Source organism: Dromaius novaehollandiae, chromosome 2, assembly GCF_036370855.1.
Source record: "Dromaius novaehollandiae isolate bDroNov1 chromosome 2, bDroNov1.hap1, whole genome shotgun sequence".
Classification (NCBI taxonomy): Eukaryota; Metazoa; Chordata; class Aves; order Casuariiformes; family Dromaiidae; genus Dromaius; species Dromaius novaehollandiae.
The window spans coordinates 39,817,745-39,834,865 of record NC_088099.1 but is presented as its reverse complement, the minus strand read 5'-3'; the positions used below and the strand labels follow the sequence as shown (position 1 = coordinate 39,834,865).

The window sequence follows — 17,121 nt, the reverse complement described above, 5'->3', positions numbered from 1 at the left end:
AAAGCTGGTATGTCTTCTCACTTCCTCAGAAATCTATCTTTTCAAACTAGAAAGATCTACCATTAAAATCTGGACCAAGAAACGACATATGGAGGACTGCCTGTGTTAGTCAGCATTAATGACAGCAACAGTACCATGTGACTCAATCTTTCCACAGTCTGCAAGTCTTCCTATGCTGTTAAATTTCAGAGGAGTCAAGTAAATGAATCAAACACCATGCAATGTAAAGGCTTGTTGTTACATAGCAGTTTCTAGAGTCACTGTGACATTTTTTCTGCTGTTCTGAAGTAGCCAGAACCAGCCTGAAGTACCTGGCATCTGCTTGTCGTGAGAGGATCTGTATATTGAAGCTAAATGCAGATAAAGTTTGTAGAAACAACTGTCATTTCCGTATCTGTTTCCTAATTGCTTAGGAATTACTTTCAAACATCCTTCTCAGTATGGACTGCCTAGCAGACAGGCTTTGAGTTATTCTCATCCTCCTCTAAGGGCTGTTTTGGGGGTACCATTACATTCTGTTGTACTCCATAGCACGTTTCAGGAAAAGAAAGGGTATTAATGATTATTCCTACCTGAAACTGTATAAGAGCCCTTCCCAAGCATTCTCTTTCATCCATTGTAACTGGAATAGCAAATCTTATGTGCTCCCTGGACAATCATAGGAGCAAGTCCAATTCATACTAGTCAGAAAAGAAAATTCCTACTGAGCTCAAGCGAAATGTTAAAAATCTGGTATCTGCTTTTTCACCCATTCATATGAAGGGGGATTGAGTTTTGCCCATTCAAAAGGACATATTAAAGTTTGACATTTGAGCTGAGAAAGTGAAAAAATACATAGAGTTTCCAAAACTTAAGGTCTTCTATTGCTGGCACCTAATACAGCTCTTCTGTTCATACTTGTTTCTCTGCACCTTTACACCAGGCATTATGTTTATAGGGGGAAGGGAAAGGAACCTTGAACAAAATATAGATCAACCCCTAGACTTCAGGAGAGCAGCTTTGGCCCGTTCAAGGATCTCCTTGGAAGAAATCCATGGGAGACCGCCCTAGAGAGAAAAGGGTCCAGGAGAGACAGCTGATTTTCAAGGATCACCTCCTCCAAGCTCAAAAATGATCCATCCTGATGAGCAGAAAATCAAGCAAAGGCAGCACAGAGCCTGCCTAGATGAACAAGGAACTCTTGACTAAACTCAGACACAATAAGGAAGCAGACAAGAGTGGAAGCAGGGACAGGAGACCTGCAAGGAGCATAAGGACACTGTCTGAGCGTGCGGGAATGGGGTTAGGAAAGACAGTGCCTACTTGGGTATCGAATCTGACAAGGAACATGAACAGCACCAGGAGGGCCTCTACAGGTATATCGGCAGCAAAAGGGAGGCCAGGGAAAATGCGGGCCCACTGCTGAACGGGGCAGGGGCTTGGGTGACAAAGGACACAGAAGAGGCCGAGGTCCTCAACGCTTTCTTCACCTCATTCTTTACCGCTATGACCAGCCTTCAGGAATCCCAAGCCCCCGGGACCAGAGGGGAAGCTTGGAGCAAGGAAGACTTACCCTTGGTGGAGGAGGATCAGGTTAGGGAACATTTACACAGACTCAGCATACACACATCCATGGGACACGATGAGCCACATCCACGAGTGCTGAGGGAGCTGCCCCATGTCATTGCAAGGCTGCTCCCAACTACCTTGGCAAGGTCATGGTGATGGGTGGACCTTCCTGAGGCCTGGAAGAAAGCAAATATCACTCCTATCTTCAAGAAGGACAGGAGGAGGATCCAGGGAACTACAACATTGTTTAGCCTTAGTTTAGTAAGGCTTTTGCCACTGTCTCCTATAGCATCCTCGCTGACAAAACACTGATGAAGTAGGGGCTGATAAGCAGGCAGCACGGCGGGTTGAAAACTGGGTGAACTGCCACGCTCCAAGGGTTGTGATCAGCAGCACAAAGTCCAGCTGGAGGCCAGTCACTACTGGTGCACCCCAGGGGGCAATGCTTGGGGTAATAGTGGTGACATTCAGAGGGAACCTCAACAGGCTGGAGAAAGGGGCAGGGAGGAACCCCACAGACTTCAACAGAGGGCAACGCAAAGTCCTGCCCCTGGGGAAGAATAACCTCATGCACCAGCACACACCAGGGGCCAAACAGCTGGAGAGCAGCTTTGCAGAGGAGACCCTCCCTGGGGGAGCCTGGTGGACAACAAGTTGAACACGGGCCAGCAGCGTGCCCTTGTGGAAAAGGTGGCAATAGCCTCCTGGGCTGCATTAGGCAAGGTGTCTCCAGCAGGTTGAGGGAAGTGATCCTTCTCTTCTGCTCAGCCCTGGTGAGCCACAGCTGGAGAGCTGTGTCCAGGTCTGGGCTCCCCCGTACAAGAGTCATGGACTTACTGGAGTGAGTCCAGCACAGGACCTTGGAGATGATTAAGGGAGTCATGTGAGGAGAAACAGAGAGCTGGGATTGCTTAGCCTGGAGAAGACAAGGCTTAGAGGAGATCTTATCAATGTGTACAAATATCTGATGGGAGGGTGTAAAGGAGAGGAAACCAGACTTTTCTTAGTGATATCCTGAGAGGACAAGAGGCAAATTAAAATACAATTAAAAAATTAAAATACAATTTAAAATTAAAATAAAATACAGGAAGTTACATTTAAATGTAAGGAAGAAACTGAATGAGCTGGAACAGGTTGCCTGGAGAGGTTGTAAAGGCTTGAGCCTTGGAGATGCTCAGAACCCACCAAGACAGTCCTGAGCAACCCACTGTAGCTGACTGTGCTCTGAGCAGCAGGTTAGGACTAAACCATGTCCAGATGTCTCTTCCAACTCCATCCACTCTGTGATGCTGTGAAAAGGGAACTCTAGCACTACTTCCATAATGTCAAAGTTGAGGGGACAATATTTTCTTCCTGGGCAACACTGAAAGGAACACACTTGTAAAGCCAGTAGTAAAACCCTGGAAGGGGAGCCAGTGCTGAGCTCCTGCCAATCGCATCATTCATCAGCATGAAAGACTACTTCATCATATCATTCACATTAAAGACTACTTTTTGCAGCTGTCCTCATGGACATGTCACACAAAAATAGTAGAAACTGCTGGATAGGAGCACTAATGAAGATATAGCGCAGATTACTGCTGTGTAAACTATCAAAAATAAAAATACTGTTATATTAAGACCATCATCACAACTATCAGAATTACACAAGCAGTGATGCATTACTGGCAGGACAGTCCACTTCTGACATCAGCCAGTTTACAACTCACCTGCTTACAGATACCTGTGAGCCAGTAAGTGTTTATCAGCCAAGAGGGTTAGTCATGGTGTCTTCATTGACAAGGCTGTATTAGCAGAGCCTATGTGTAACATGGGTATCCAGCACATTTTAAGTAATGTGGTCAATCTTCAGTAACTTCTAGATGTGTATAATGAATGCTGAACAAATGTATTGCTACCTAATGTGTATTTCAGCAAAACTTGTAAAAAAGAGGCAAAGTTTGCTACTGTACAAAGTATTTACAAAAGTATACAACTTCAAAAAAATCCAATTTATTTCATCAGCCAGAGTATTAAACACGAAACAACACAAGTTTGTAGTTCATAAACTAGGAGTGTAAGTTTTCATTTACAATTAAAAATGTGTTTTACTCTGTAAAAAAGTGAAATACTGCATTACTAAAACAGAAAGTGTCACACAACAAACTGCAGAATATGAGAAAGTGTGGCACACTCATTTAAACTCAGACTCTCAGGTGAAGACTAACAACTACAAATTGATGCAGCTTTTTCAGAGGCTTTGGTGAATGTTAAGAAATGTACACATCTATTCAGCTGTCTTAGAAGTATGATTATACAAATACAAAAGGCAATATATTACACATCTATATATAGCATTGTAAGCCTCAAACATTGACAAAAGATACCAGATAATTAAGTTAGAAATTTCTAAAATCCTCAGAGAAGTCAGAAGAGACCTCCTTAGAGAGAGAGAAATTGGGCTAAAATAGTAATGTATTTCTGTACCTGTCAAATCTGTCAGGTATTGAAGGACATCCCCCCCACCCCACCCCCGAAAAGCCACCACAGCGCCAGAGAAAGTGGTGAAAAGACATACACTCTTTGCACAAGTGTTACAGATCCTCAAAATAAAAGCAGTTCTACTCAGCTTTCAATACAGTTTTGCTAACTGTGCTGTTCAAAGCCATCACTGGAAACAGCTCCCTTTGATTTGAAACAGTAAGGTCAGTTTTAAATGTCAGCATTAAACAGCTCCTCTTACTATAATTTGAGATGATTCACTCCTATTTAACATTTTTTCTGAAGAATGCTGCAACTATGTATGATGTTTGGAACACATTTATCACAACTACCTACTATGGGGTAGAACAGAATATGTAATGTCTTAAGATAGCTTCCTTACACCTTTAAAAGGCTCCTACCTAATATACCCTTTTCATTAATCAGTCTAAAATGATCAGATAATGCTCAAAAACCACGAGCTTCACAATTTTATAAGTAGCAGGAAAGAATTATTACCACTGCTTCCCTTCCCACCTCCACTCCAGTCCTACACTAGAAACAGTGCACCACTCATCTTCTGGAACTCGATGGGTATTTGGACAAAATAAGGAATTCTGACCTCCCTCTCCTCCTGCCTCCTCCCCCCCTTTTTTTCTTTTCTAAAGAAAAGAAGGAAGTACATTTGAAAGTTCATTACTTACATCAGTAAAAAAAGAAATTCTTGGGATTCAATCAGTTTCAACACAAGATGTCAGTTCATAAAAAACACACTCGTTGTATAAGTTGATCCAGAGATTAATGCACACATATTTACATGAAGCCACACATGTACAGAAGCAGCAGCCCTTTAGTACCAAGAAACTTTCCTTTTATCATTTTATTAAAAGGTATGAAGCCTCATGTAATTTCCGCTGTACAGTGTGAGCTATCATTTTGGATTCAAATCAGACCAAGATTAGAATGATTAGCTGTATAAAATAAAAGGGTAAGCTAACTGTACTTTAACACTGTCTGACTCAAAGCCAACAGCATTATAAACATTATGTTACATCTCTGTATTTTATGGCATTTTAGATGCTTCAGAAAGCTAATGATTTATAGCTAAAGTGGCTAGATCTTCCAAATATAATAAACATCTTTTATATGAATGCCCAATCTGAAAGTGTCTACTGTGGAGATAATCGTGATCTAAAAAACCCAGTAAAACTACTCAGAAATAACAGTTCCTTAACACTAGCTCATGATTAATACTGTCACAAACACGTCAGCTGTAATTTTATTTTTTCTTCTAATTTCTTTCAATATAAGTTACTGTAAAGTATTTCAAAGTGTTCTTAAATACTTTACTGCAAGAGCAGATCAGGAGGCAGTTTTAAGTTCTGCAGGTTATTCCCTCATAACATCTAAAACAAATCTTAAGGAAAGATCTACATTCAGAAATGTGTAGTACTAGGCAATGTCTGCTACTAGCTGCCTGAAACTCTTCCATTGCCTGTGGCTGCACGTGCTCCAAAAACCATTTGTATTAGTCTATTTTCAGTAACAACTTGTCTACCACCATCAATTAGACCTTCTCATCACTTTTCATTAATTATTTCAAGAAGCTACAAGCCGCTAGCATAACATGAGCTGCTTAAGTTATTTGTGCTTCAGTTTAAATAAAAAAGGAATACCTAAACTTACCCCCAGGAAATAAGAAAGCCTACTAAAATTTTACTGTTTGTTCTGTTACAAGCCCTTCTTATATTCTTCACAATAAGGGATTGCTACCTGTGGAAATCTGGTCACTTCAGAATGAACATGCATTACATCTTCATCCTGTTTCTCCACTCATAATATATGGTCTGTTTGTCAGATAGTCACTGCCACTGAAGTGCTTTTGTCAGCTGTTGCTTTTCCAAATTTCGGCATAAGCAGTTTTAATGCTGATTTTCAGTTACAATCTCAAGGTTACAGAAGTTCGTAACAAACGAGGTCATCAGACTACATGAAGGTTTGAAGTTAAGTAACCTTAAACAGGCTTCTATTTTAGAATTTCAAATTAGAAAAACAATAGGTATAAGAGATTAGCAATTATAATGCTCATTATAGTTACATTATAATTTCCCTTTGTGCTTGCAAGTTATTAGAAGTACACATCCTTTAGTAGTATTCTCTTAGTCTGAAGTAACAAGTTCATGTTAAACACATTCATGGTCCCAGTTTGCTTCACTCACTGTAAAGGGTTCATACCTTATTTTCTACATGATACCATTACACAAGCACATTTTTTCACCATAAATAGAAATATTGATAACAGTGACTCTTCACTAAGCAGCTTTGTGCCCAATATTTAAGAATCTGAAAGAAATAGAGACTGTCAGACTATTGGTAGTCTGACAAGCGACTACTAGAGCAATCCATAAGAACTTCCACCCACAAATACTGCTACTGTATGACTTTTGGCCCAGTTTTGAAGGTATATATACAAACTATAATGCATCTGTAATGCAGAGTCATAGATATACAAAAGTATGAGTATTGCCATGTGTACTAACTACTGTTACAAAAGCTGCCATAACAAACACTGAACTGATGCTTCTAGTTTTAACCTTACATGTAAATGCAGCTTTCTTATGACTAACACAAGAAAGTGTTATGTTGTTACAATGCTGTTCCAAAATTTTATGCCCACACCACTAAATAACCTCTGCAGTTTTGCTTATGCCAGCTGGCAGTGAAGAGTAAAATCTCACAAAGGGGATCTATTTGTTCCCATACTGTGCATTTGTAGAAAGCCACACATCTTGGTCAATGGCTAAACAAGCAATTGACCAAATTAACCTTGTTAAATTGCTGTTACATGAAGCTGTAAACAATCAGGGGGTATAAATATAGTAAGAAGTCAAAGAAATACTTTCCAAGCTATTAGAAGCTGATGCAAAATAATTATAATTGCATCTACTCATTCTTACTGTCAAATGGGAGTCAAATATAAGAATTAATGGGCTTCAGGTTTAAGGTGGTAATATATAGCATATTAGGGAGCTTAATGGATGGTACCCACATCAGCATAAAACCCTCAGATTTATTTTTCATACTGGCCATTCAACAAGGTCAATCTGTTGATAAAGTTATACTGATACTAGGAGGTCGCTGCTGATTGGGTTGTTTACTTGAAATAGGAAGATCTGTTCTTTCTGCTCCATATATCAGTTTTTCCTCCTGAAGACTACAAGCTGAGAACCTGTTTGCCCCTGTACCAGATACACCACCACGGTTATTTGGAACTGTGACGCCACTGACCTGTTCAAAGGATTTACTAAAAACAGTCGTGGTAGTTCTGGCCAAACTATGGCTGCCAGGTTTAGGCAGGGATTGGCTAGTCGTCAGTGTCAGTCTCTTCAAAGAGACCAGCTCTAGGTTCTCACTCATGGCTCTCTGAGTTTGTTTTCGTGACAAGTGTTCTCTGCAGGTTTCCCCTTCTTTTTCTTTTCCTCCAGCTTTGCTTCCTCCAGATCTTCGTTGGCTCTTCCCTAAAAGGCTCTTGCTGCTGGTGTTGTTGCTGTTCGATAAGGTAGACTGACTTGTGCTAGAAGAAGCCCTAGAGTAAAATCCTTCATCAGTTTCAGATACTTCTATCAGTTCTTCTTGAATTGTTAAATCAGTATTACCTGCATGGTAGAATAAGAAAAAATTAACATTTAATGATTTTATGATTACTAGATTTTGATATTTAGAAGCATGAAGCTTTAAAGCAACAGAACAGAGAGCAAACAGAAGACTTACCTATTAAATTACATTTTGGAATACAATTCATTAGGATATAAAATTACAGCAAATAATGCTGCATTGATTCAATCAAGAAGCATGCCCACAATCTCATTTTGCAGTGATTTTGAAAAAAAAAAAAGCAGTCTTGTTAATTCATGCAAGAGATTAGAAACATATTAGAAGATATTACACAAAACTAAAAAAAGTGTAAGTCTTATTTTGAGCAAGTGCTCACATATACTATTTTGCAAAGCTCATTAATTATAAAGATATGTGACCAATGCCCCAGAACACCTAATATGGCACCTGCACATTTAGCAACCCAAGAGTGCTTTAGGACTGAAAGGTCACCTTCTGCCTCATAGGTCTGATGGTACGAGTTGGAAACTCGAGCACAGTGGAACATGAAAACTCCAGTACACCATGAAAAGTGAAATTTGGGGAAATCTGACATACACAGCAAGATGCTTTTCATGTCCATGGGATAGCTTTCTTCATTCCATTGATCACTGGATTTTGTAAACCCAATAAATATACTTAATGAACTCAAAATAATGTTGAGTCTCACAGCATAGTTGCTCCAAATTATCTACTTGTAAGTACATCATCATTGTCTGCGGCACAGACAAATCTGTGTGCAATACATGCATCTGTGTTATTACACATGCAAATATATTAACTGCATACTTTAATTCTCCAAACATGCAGCAGTGACCCTTTCAATCAACAGCGGTACCTTAGAGTGCAGCTACAAGTGCTCTGCTAAAACTGCACTCTGCCAGATGAGTTTATTCCATCCTCCATCATTTTTCTTACAGATTTTTGCCTCCTGATTTCTGGTATGCCTTTGCTGTCAGTTCTAGGATCTGTAGCTGTTTCCTGCACACCCTGTAAATGCTGAACATCATTCTCTGCTAGTGCTCTGCTTTTTTCCCCATTCCCGGTTCTCTCTCCAGCCACATTTGTGACACTAATCTCAGGTATGATAAAGTTGCCCAATTCAGTAGCATCATTACCATTCTCTGGTTGTTCTAGAATTGAAGATGGATAAGAAACAAAAAAAACAAACAAAACAAAGAGGTCTGAAACAAAGCATGAAACAAAACCCCATAGAAATAGATGACTAAAGCATTATGAATTAAAGCAGATGTTCACATATTAACCTGTTGTTAATTAGCGAGTATGGAATTTTACTTAATTTTTAAACCGTGGACTTCAATCTTCCAATTATTGGCCTGCACCCACATACCGGAAATCCTACACTTCATCTTTCAAAATTGAAAGCTCGAAGGATCACCGTAAAACAAACATTCATAGAATTTCAAACATCAAAGAACTCTCCATAATTATGACTATCTTCTCAAGATCAACATGCTAAAACAAAACTGTCTCTAAAGTTGTTATTTTTACAATGAAGTGGTATATCAACTTCATGTGTTATCATTTAAGACCAGAAACTGCATTCTCAGTACATGTTCAGTGTTACAATGCTGCACAATGGTCAGCCTGCTAACTAATACTTGAATCACCAATACCTGAATCACCAGGCCAGCCCAAGCACACTGAAATTCCCATTTTTTTTTTCCATTTCCTAATTGTTAATATTTTTCTGGTTAAAAATGGTTTTGAAGTCTCTCCAGTTACTAAAATCAACTTGTTCAGATAAAGTCTATGGAGTTTTACCGAAGTGCTTGCCACTACTAATATTATAACATAGATATTGATCTTCTCAGCCTCTCTAAGCCTTTTATGCGAGCTTACAGCTACCTTAATTTGCAATAAACTTATCCGTGTCACACAAGTCAGTAACTAAGTAACTCAGGGGAGAGGAAGGAAACAACAACTTTCCGCAATGCTGGGGAAAAAAAGGAAATTAAGGTAAAAATAAACACAACTTGGTTCTAAGATTACTCCTTTTCACCTGAAGAAGTCAACAGCAGAAGATACACAAATGCTAAGCCTGGCCAAAAAACTGTTTTAAGACATTCCGAGATTCCTGCAGATGTGGCCAAAAAATAAAATAAATAAATCACACTGCTACTCAAAGAGTAAGAATGACAACTGTGTGTAAGCACAAGAGTTTTACTAATAATGATGATAGCAATGCCGTAGTTCCTACAAGGTCCTGTTAAAACAAATCCCAACCTAAAGATTATTGTCTAAGTTGGATGAAAACAGGTTTGAGAAGGATAAACTGGCGGGGCTGGGGAACAGAAAAGAAAGTGCGGGGAAAAAAAGGAGGGGGGGGGGGAAGGTGGTTGTGGTGGTAGTGGGAGAAAGACCTTGTGGGAATTCCTAGTGTATGTAAGTAACAAGTGACAATCCTAGCAAGCTGTCAGCTTCGGTGTTTGAAGTATTTTCAGTGCCTGAAGGTCTTTTTAAAAAGTACTCAGAATTGCTTTATCAGCACTAGCTCTACAATCACAAAACTGCATTTGATGACCTGAAGAAGAAAAAGAGATGCCAACAGTTACAGGTAGTCACTGCACATCCTCCATGAAGATTTATTCCACAGAAATACAAGCAAAGTAGAAAAAAACTATACATTATATGCTATATATGCTACACGTGCTATATATGTAATATTATATAGAAATGCTAGGGCAACAAATCTGGCAAGACTGAAAGTGAACTAAAAACACAGCTCAGGCTAAAGTTCAAGTGAAACCCAGTGTTTTATCCATAATCCAGGTCTTGCACAACTCTGATGATTAAGAAAGGAACTTTAAGACTAGACTGTCAGTTTGCTATTGCAGATGACAAAAGTTTTCAGTCGAGACATTTAATTGCCAATATGAAGTACAAAAATAAAGGAATTTATGATGAGATGATTTTACACAGCAGCAGCTCTAATGCTTTTTAGCTGGAGGAAATCCTCCCGCAGTGAGGACTGCTGTGCAGGCGCAGCGTACTTCCAGTATGCTGCGCTGCTTGGCTTTTTGCTGGCCTTTGTGCTTCTCTTGGCTATTCTGCTGGGGATGGACACCCCTGTCCCCCCCAGTGCAAGAGCCATCCCTGGTTTTACCCGCAAATGGTAAGCATTACGATTCTTTAACTATTCAGTTGCTAATGAAAATATCTATTTAACAATTATCCAATGAAAGTGACACTAAAGTAGCTAACAGCAGCAATTAACTTCCTGATATTTGGCACTAAACTTAGAAAAGTTAAGAGTTTCCAATTTCTCTTCCTGCTAACAGCATCGTCTGCAGAAGTCTTTTACAGTCTGTAACAAAGGTAACAATTGAGCACTGAACTGCAGCAGTAGAGACATTAGAAAGCTTTATGCACTGCAATAACTAGTCACTAAAAAAGATAAAAAGCTTCAAAACTCCTCTAGGAAAGATGCACTGCTGACATATGCACAATAATATAAAGCTCATTTTACAGTTACCTATCACAAAAATGCAGCCAGTATCATTTGACTATTAGATATGATCAAAGTAGTATCATAATATCAAATACATCTATATATATATTTATATGCACACACAGAGATACTCTTTTTTATACATAGGAGCAGAGGTTTAATGAGGAGGGAAAAACGGACTTTCTAGGTAAAGTGCTCGCATTTCACTGGGGGTGAGGACCTGTACTTCTATGACAACCTTCAAACCCTTTCCTGCTACCCCATCTGTATGGCTATAGGCACCTTATTTCAGCAGATCTTCACAGGATCCATATCCCCACATGCATAAGTTCACCCTACTAGAAAGAGTGTTTAGAGCAAGGAGCCCACACAAAAGAGAGGGCAGAAGAGAGCTTGCTGTCAGTCTCTACTTCTGCCCAGAAAGGGCAAAAAAGCATTAATTAGTAGTACCCGGCTCCAAAGAACAGCAATGCCGGATGCACAAAGCCAAAGGCACAGCAGAGACTGGAGGAACAAAGGAATTGTTGTTGTTTTTTGTTGTTGTTGTTGTTGTTGTTGTTGTTTTAAGTTACAGATTTCATGGCAATAACGATAATTATTTCGTTTGGTATCATGCATTTCTAATGGCAATATCCTATTCTGATACCAGTACCTCAGCCGGTACCTCACTGCTGTATTCCCACAGCTGTATAACCAATCAACTGGAAAACAAATGAAGGGTTTTACTCAATACAATTATATTTAGTCTTTTAATTGAGTGCTATTAACTACTTTTAATGAAAGGGAACACACTTTTCTCAGAGTTTAACATGGAGCTACAGGAGGAAATTAACCGGAAATACGATACAGGGTATCTCATCTCTGATTAACACTGTCTACCATAGCATCTACAGTCCTGTGGCAGCGATAAGACTATGCAATCCATGTCCTCCATGGATGCATCCCATTCTTATTTTTAAAAGGCTTAAAAATACCTAAAACAAACCTTCAGCTTCAGAGGATTTCTTTTGGAAGATAATACTGCTCTCAGACTAGACAACTCCAGGGGGTTATTCTTCTGAGAAAGAGATATTAATATGCAGTGCTCAAGGCAATGTAGCAAAAGAGAAAACACCAAAGGACACTGCTAAATAGCGTATAGATAAAACTGAATAAATATGTCACATTGAAAGCTACTGTAAATATGGTATAACATTTGAAGAAAAACACATTTGGAGTCAGGTTCTAAATGTGTTGTGCAACCCAAACAACTTTGGTAAACACGTTTAATGATTACCAGATGCTAAAAATTCATTCAAAAGATATTTCAGTCATAATCTACCTTATTATTATGAGTGCCTCCAAACAAGCACAATTTTCATCTAGACTGTAATTGAATTTTAACCACCACAAGCTCAAGTTGCATCTCATCTACAGCCATGTCAGCATTTTGAATTATTGACAGAAGTATCAAGCTTCTATCCCAAAATTATCATTCATTCTGGATTCCTAGAAAAAAGTTATGATTTCAGAAGCAAAAACTGTTAAGAAAAGAAAAATCTCTCCATAGAGTCTCAAAGACTAATATCTCTAAACCTTGTGCAGTACTTGAATGTCATTGTAATGGGGAAAAAAAGTAACATTTAGTCATCCTTCTCTAGTCAATGTCGTCTTTTTTGCTATGTATCTACCCAACATCTGCTCAGTTCTTTTTAGTCAGTCAGTTATGTCAGAGTATTTGTCTTACATGCATTACCTCTATACACAGGAGTTTTTCCAGTAGGTCTTTCACTGGGTAGTGTTATACAAATTTTACATTAGTAAGGAATGCATTACTAGGGCTTGCTTTATTTTTTTGCCCTTGCTTCCATAAATAACCACTCATTTAAGTGTTACATACTGCATGATTTTCCTGTTTTTTCCTCCACTTGTGAATGGAAACAGAGGAGCCACTCAAGGCTTGTTTTTAAAACAGGAACACTACAAAAATTGATGCTCAATCAAATCCTCTTTTTTAGGTTTACAATTTAGAAGCAAAACAATTCAATAGCAGAAAATAATTTGTGGATAGGTGGTGGCTAATATCAACTGACTCTATAAATCCTATTCATTTGTGAGTAGATGGATCCATTTTGCAAATGACCTATTTACTACATCTGTCAGAAGTCCAAATTCACAATACCAACTTGACTTTAGAAAATGTCTTTCTAAGTAACAGCTTGAATGAAAGGCTTACATGCAGGGTTGAGTATGACAATAAGATTAAACACTAAGTTGACCTTTTCCCAAAACAGACTTTGATCAAGATTTTTAGCAAAGGTTAGCAAGACCTAGTGTCTGCAAGTGGAAGTAATTTTTAAAAATTACTAGAAAGAAAGCACATGCTTCTCAGCTGGAAATATGATTAGCCTGTAGTAATCTGTAGTGCATTTGGTTTTTACAAACAGTGATGGAAAATGCTGTCCTTGCTCTCCAAGGGATTTTTTGCTTCAGGGAGTCTTGTGGTCCATGTAACACAGAAGGTCAAACTTACTCTAAGTGTCACACTCTGTCTACTCTAGCTTCCTAATTTATTTGTAGCACTCAGGGTTTTTTGAACCACAACAAAAAAAAAAAAAACCAAAAAAAACCCCACAAGATTCATCCACCACCCACCCACACTCTAGGAGAGATAACAATGATCAGAAGTGAAAACGTTTGTCACCTGACTTCTACCAACTCCAATATTCATTTTAATTCAAACAAGCATTTGTAAACACAAGCCTCGTTATTCTATCTGCATGCCTACCCTAAAGTCCTTTCTTTCATCAGGGATTATTTGGCATGGAAGTTTGTTATTAGGAATTTTGAAATCAGGATACAATTCATTCAGACTTTAAAAGACTTCTTTTAAGTCATAAACAACAATTTTGTTAGTATTTTACAATAACATTTTTAAGGAGACTATCTGAAGTGGTACAATACATGGAACATGTGCCATTTAAACCAGTTGGGTGGTCAGTCAGTCAGAAATAATGTAGATTCAGTTTTAGCCTTTACACTACCCTAATGTTTCCGCAGCCTTCAAATTTACAACTACTCACACAAGTTTTTTCCCCCCATCACTACACCAAGTGATTCTTCCCCAACTAAATCCTGTGTGCTACCACTGAGGCAAGTCCAAAGTTTTCTCAATAACCCAAATAAAGTGTTGACAAGAGAGCTTTTTTTAGTAAAAAGTCCTTAATTTTCCAAACCTAACAGTTCCTAAGCACTGACCACTCCTCGCTTGAGTCCCACTAACTAGAACTAGATTACACCACTGTTTCTCTTGACTTGTCCTGCTTTATATGATGCTCCCATAAAACCCACCATTCTCCCCCCATTTCTATAAATTCTACTGTTATTCTTATTTCTTTCACCTTACTGTTATCATCTGCTGCAGTGCACAACTGTCCTACCCACTTTCTCTTGAACTTCAAGTATGACCCTTACAAGAAGGCAATACTAGCTCACAGGTTTTTGCAAAAACTCCCAGATCTCAGTATTTGCTAAAAAAAATTGCATTCTCATAAGGGGGGTTCCAATACTGATTCTGTAACATTTTTGTATTACATTTTTCTGTACTAACAAGAGCAAGAGGATGCTCATTTTAAACATGCCTCCAATTCCTTTGAATGAGCTAACATTCAACATCACTGGTCCATGTTCCCCTCTAGTTTGAATGAACATCAGCACCATCCAAGAAATAAAAGCAGGCAAAACTGCTAGACTCCAGAGGGTGTTTCTCCATTTAAAAGCTGAACTATCATACAGATTTTTGGCACTTGGCTAATACTCCTTGCTGAAGAACTGTCAGCCTGAAGAAAGAAAAATAAACACTAAAGGCTAAAATGCCTCTTAGAGTCTTAACATTTCAGTAATGAATTGCTGTGGGACCTCACTCAAGTTAAAGATGCTAATATTTTAGCTCTTCAACTGTGTCTGACAGTTTTAAGCAGTTTTTAATCAGAATTATTTTCAGTTGATTATTTTAAGTTTCTTTGCCCTGGGCAGCTTACTATTGGTACTACAACCAGTGGGTATCATTACTGCTCAGAAAGCACATATATAAATAATTTTCTCAACTCTTGGCAGAAATATTGCTAGGTCCATTATGACAAGGAATTTCATATTTTTCTAAATGCATTGCCTATATACTATAAAAGTTCATGGTGTGCATTATACAATAAGTTTTTATGATACAACTTTGAAAGCCAGAATACTCTTTTAATAAGTTCAATATAAATGTTCACTCACTTCCTTAACCTGTGAGCAGAATTACTAGCTCAGGAGAGCAAGCAAGGAGAAGTTTTGATCTCTGGTAGATCCGCTGTTCTTCATCTGAAGCAGGTAGAAGTGAAATAAAATGTTTCTTTTTGCAGTACATTCAGCACCATCTTTTCTCACTTTTCACCACAGACCTGTGTTCAACTTGTTAGAATGGCTTATGTTAATCTGCCCTAAAAATAAAAATTTATCTGACTATCTTCAAGTCCCAGTTTTATTGAAGTAATTTAAGACAGATGAGGTTTTGTGGTAAGAATATTAAATATAACAGTAAAGCTGTTACAAATATATTGGCTTTGCTTCAGGTATTATACACTACTGTTCAGAAGAAAACAGGAACATCAGCTTCTTTAAAGATTCAGTGATTTTGTAGAATTCCCTTTAATAGAAGTTGGTTAAAAACAAACAGAAAACCAAACATGGTCAAGGAAAGAAGTAGAGAAAATACTTCATCTGAACAGTATTAAGATTTCCATTCACCAGTTAAGAAAATAAACTCCAAACTGCTGTTTGCTTACCAGCAGCAGCAGAACTGCACATCCCATTTCACATATGATCAGTTTTATAACTGCCTCAAACCCATATTAAAAATCTGAATAATTCTCTTCAGAAAAGCAATCTCAATCTAAAGAGAACTAATGTACAATATTCACTCATTGAAGGCATTTTAATTAACAATGAAGATGTGCAAAACCCAAAACCTCAATATTATTTTAAACAGGATTAAAAAGCTCAGAATTCATTGCAAATAATGTTTCTTACCATGTCTTTTCCATCTATGCCCTCGGATAGACATGCTAGTCACAGCATTTCTTGATATTCTAGATGAAGTAGGTGTAATTTCAACCTGAATGCATCTTGTACCTTCTTTACTAGATTTCATGGCACCCTGAGGCAGTGAAGCTTTTATTGCATTAGCAACCTACAATGGAATAAATGCAGATAAGTTGTTATCAAAAATATCCAAATTTTAGGAGAAGAATTATGTAAGGGGATTCGTATTACTCCAAGAAGACTACTCTGTATAACCCCAGTTTAAGTTCAATAATGATACTAACGTTTTGCTAACCACACTAACATTTTGCAGAGGATGCAAAAAAATGCCAGCTGCAATTGCCTCTCTCACAACTAAGCTGTATTTAAAACCCATCACACTATTTAAAGCAAAGTTTCTGGTTCAAATATGTGGCTATTCCTTAACATGAACTTCAGCATGTTTCTGCATCTTCTAAACCTTCGAGGCTTGTACACTAGGGGATATGGTAAGATAAAAAGTATGCTAAAAATGTGTGTCTCTATATACTTATAGGTCTAGGTATTCACATTAGCACAACTGTATAGACCTTGTGGGCTTTAGGTTCCTGGCATGATGTTGCATCAGGGTGTGCATTCATCAGAAGAATTTACTGGACTAAAAATTCTGCTCAAAGTTGAAATACAGTACCTACCAGCAGAGGTTCTGGATACAGTTCCAGCTGTGCTCTATACAAAATGTCATCCATAGCTTTACGAGCCAGATCCCACTCTCCATTATAACTACAAAAATAAATTTATATATATAAGTTAGCACCTATCAACTGATGATCCTTCTTGGTCACATGACATCCACTGATGTCCTTAGTATTCCTTAATGCTCAATTTAGAAGTTGAACTAATTACTGCCTATTAGGCCTGCTATCTAGAAAACTTGTTCTGAAGAG

At 38.2% G+C, this 17,121-nt stretch overlaps 1 protein-coding gene across 5 annotated transcripts in view; it reads right to left on the bottom strand.

Moving 5' to 3' along the window:
* Window positions 1-3,524: 3,524 nt before the first annotated feature.
* HYCC1 (hyccin PI4KA lipid kinase complex subunit 1) overlaps window positions 3,525-17,121 on the bottom strand; it is a 50,940-nt gene continuing 37,343 nt past the window's right edge. For 4 of the 5 annotated variants that reach the window (XM_064506320.1, XM_064506319.1, XM_064506318.1 and 1 more), the window contains 3 exons: window positions 16,870-16,957; window positions 16,184-16,343; window positions 3,525-7,664 (listed from right to left, as the gene is read on the bottom strand). In XM_064506320.1, the coding sequence (XP_064362390.1) occupies window positions 7,108-7,664; window positions 16,184-16,343; window positions 16,870-16,957 (805 nt within the window). In that variant the 3' untranslated portion in view covers window positions 3,525-7,107. Of the gene's footprint in view, window positions 7,665-8,500; window positions 8,796-16,183; window positions 16,344-16,869; window positions 16,958-17,121 lie in introns of all 5 variants that reach the window. The other variant, XM_064506322.1, reaches the window with a different exon arrangement.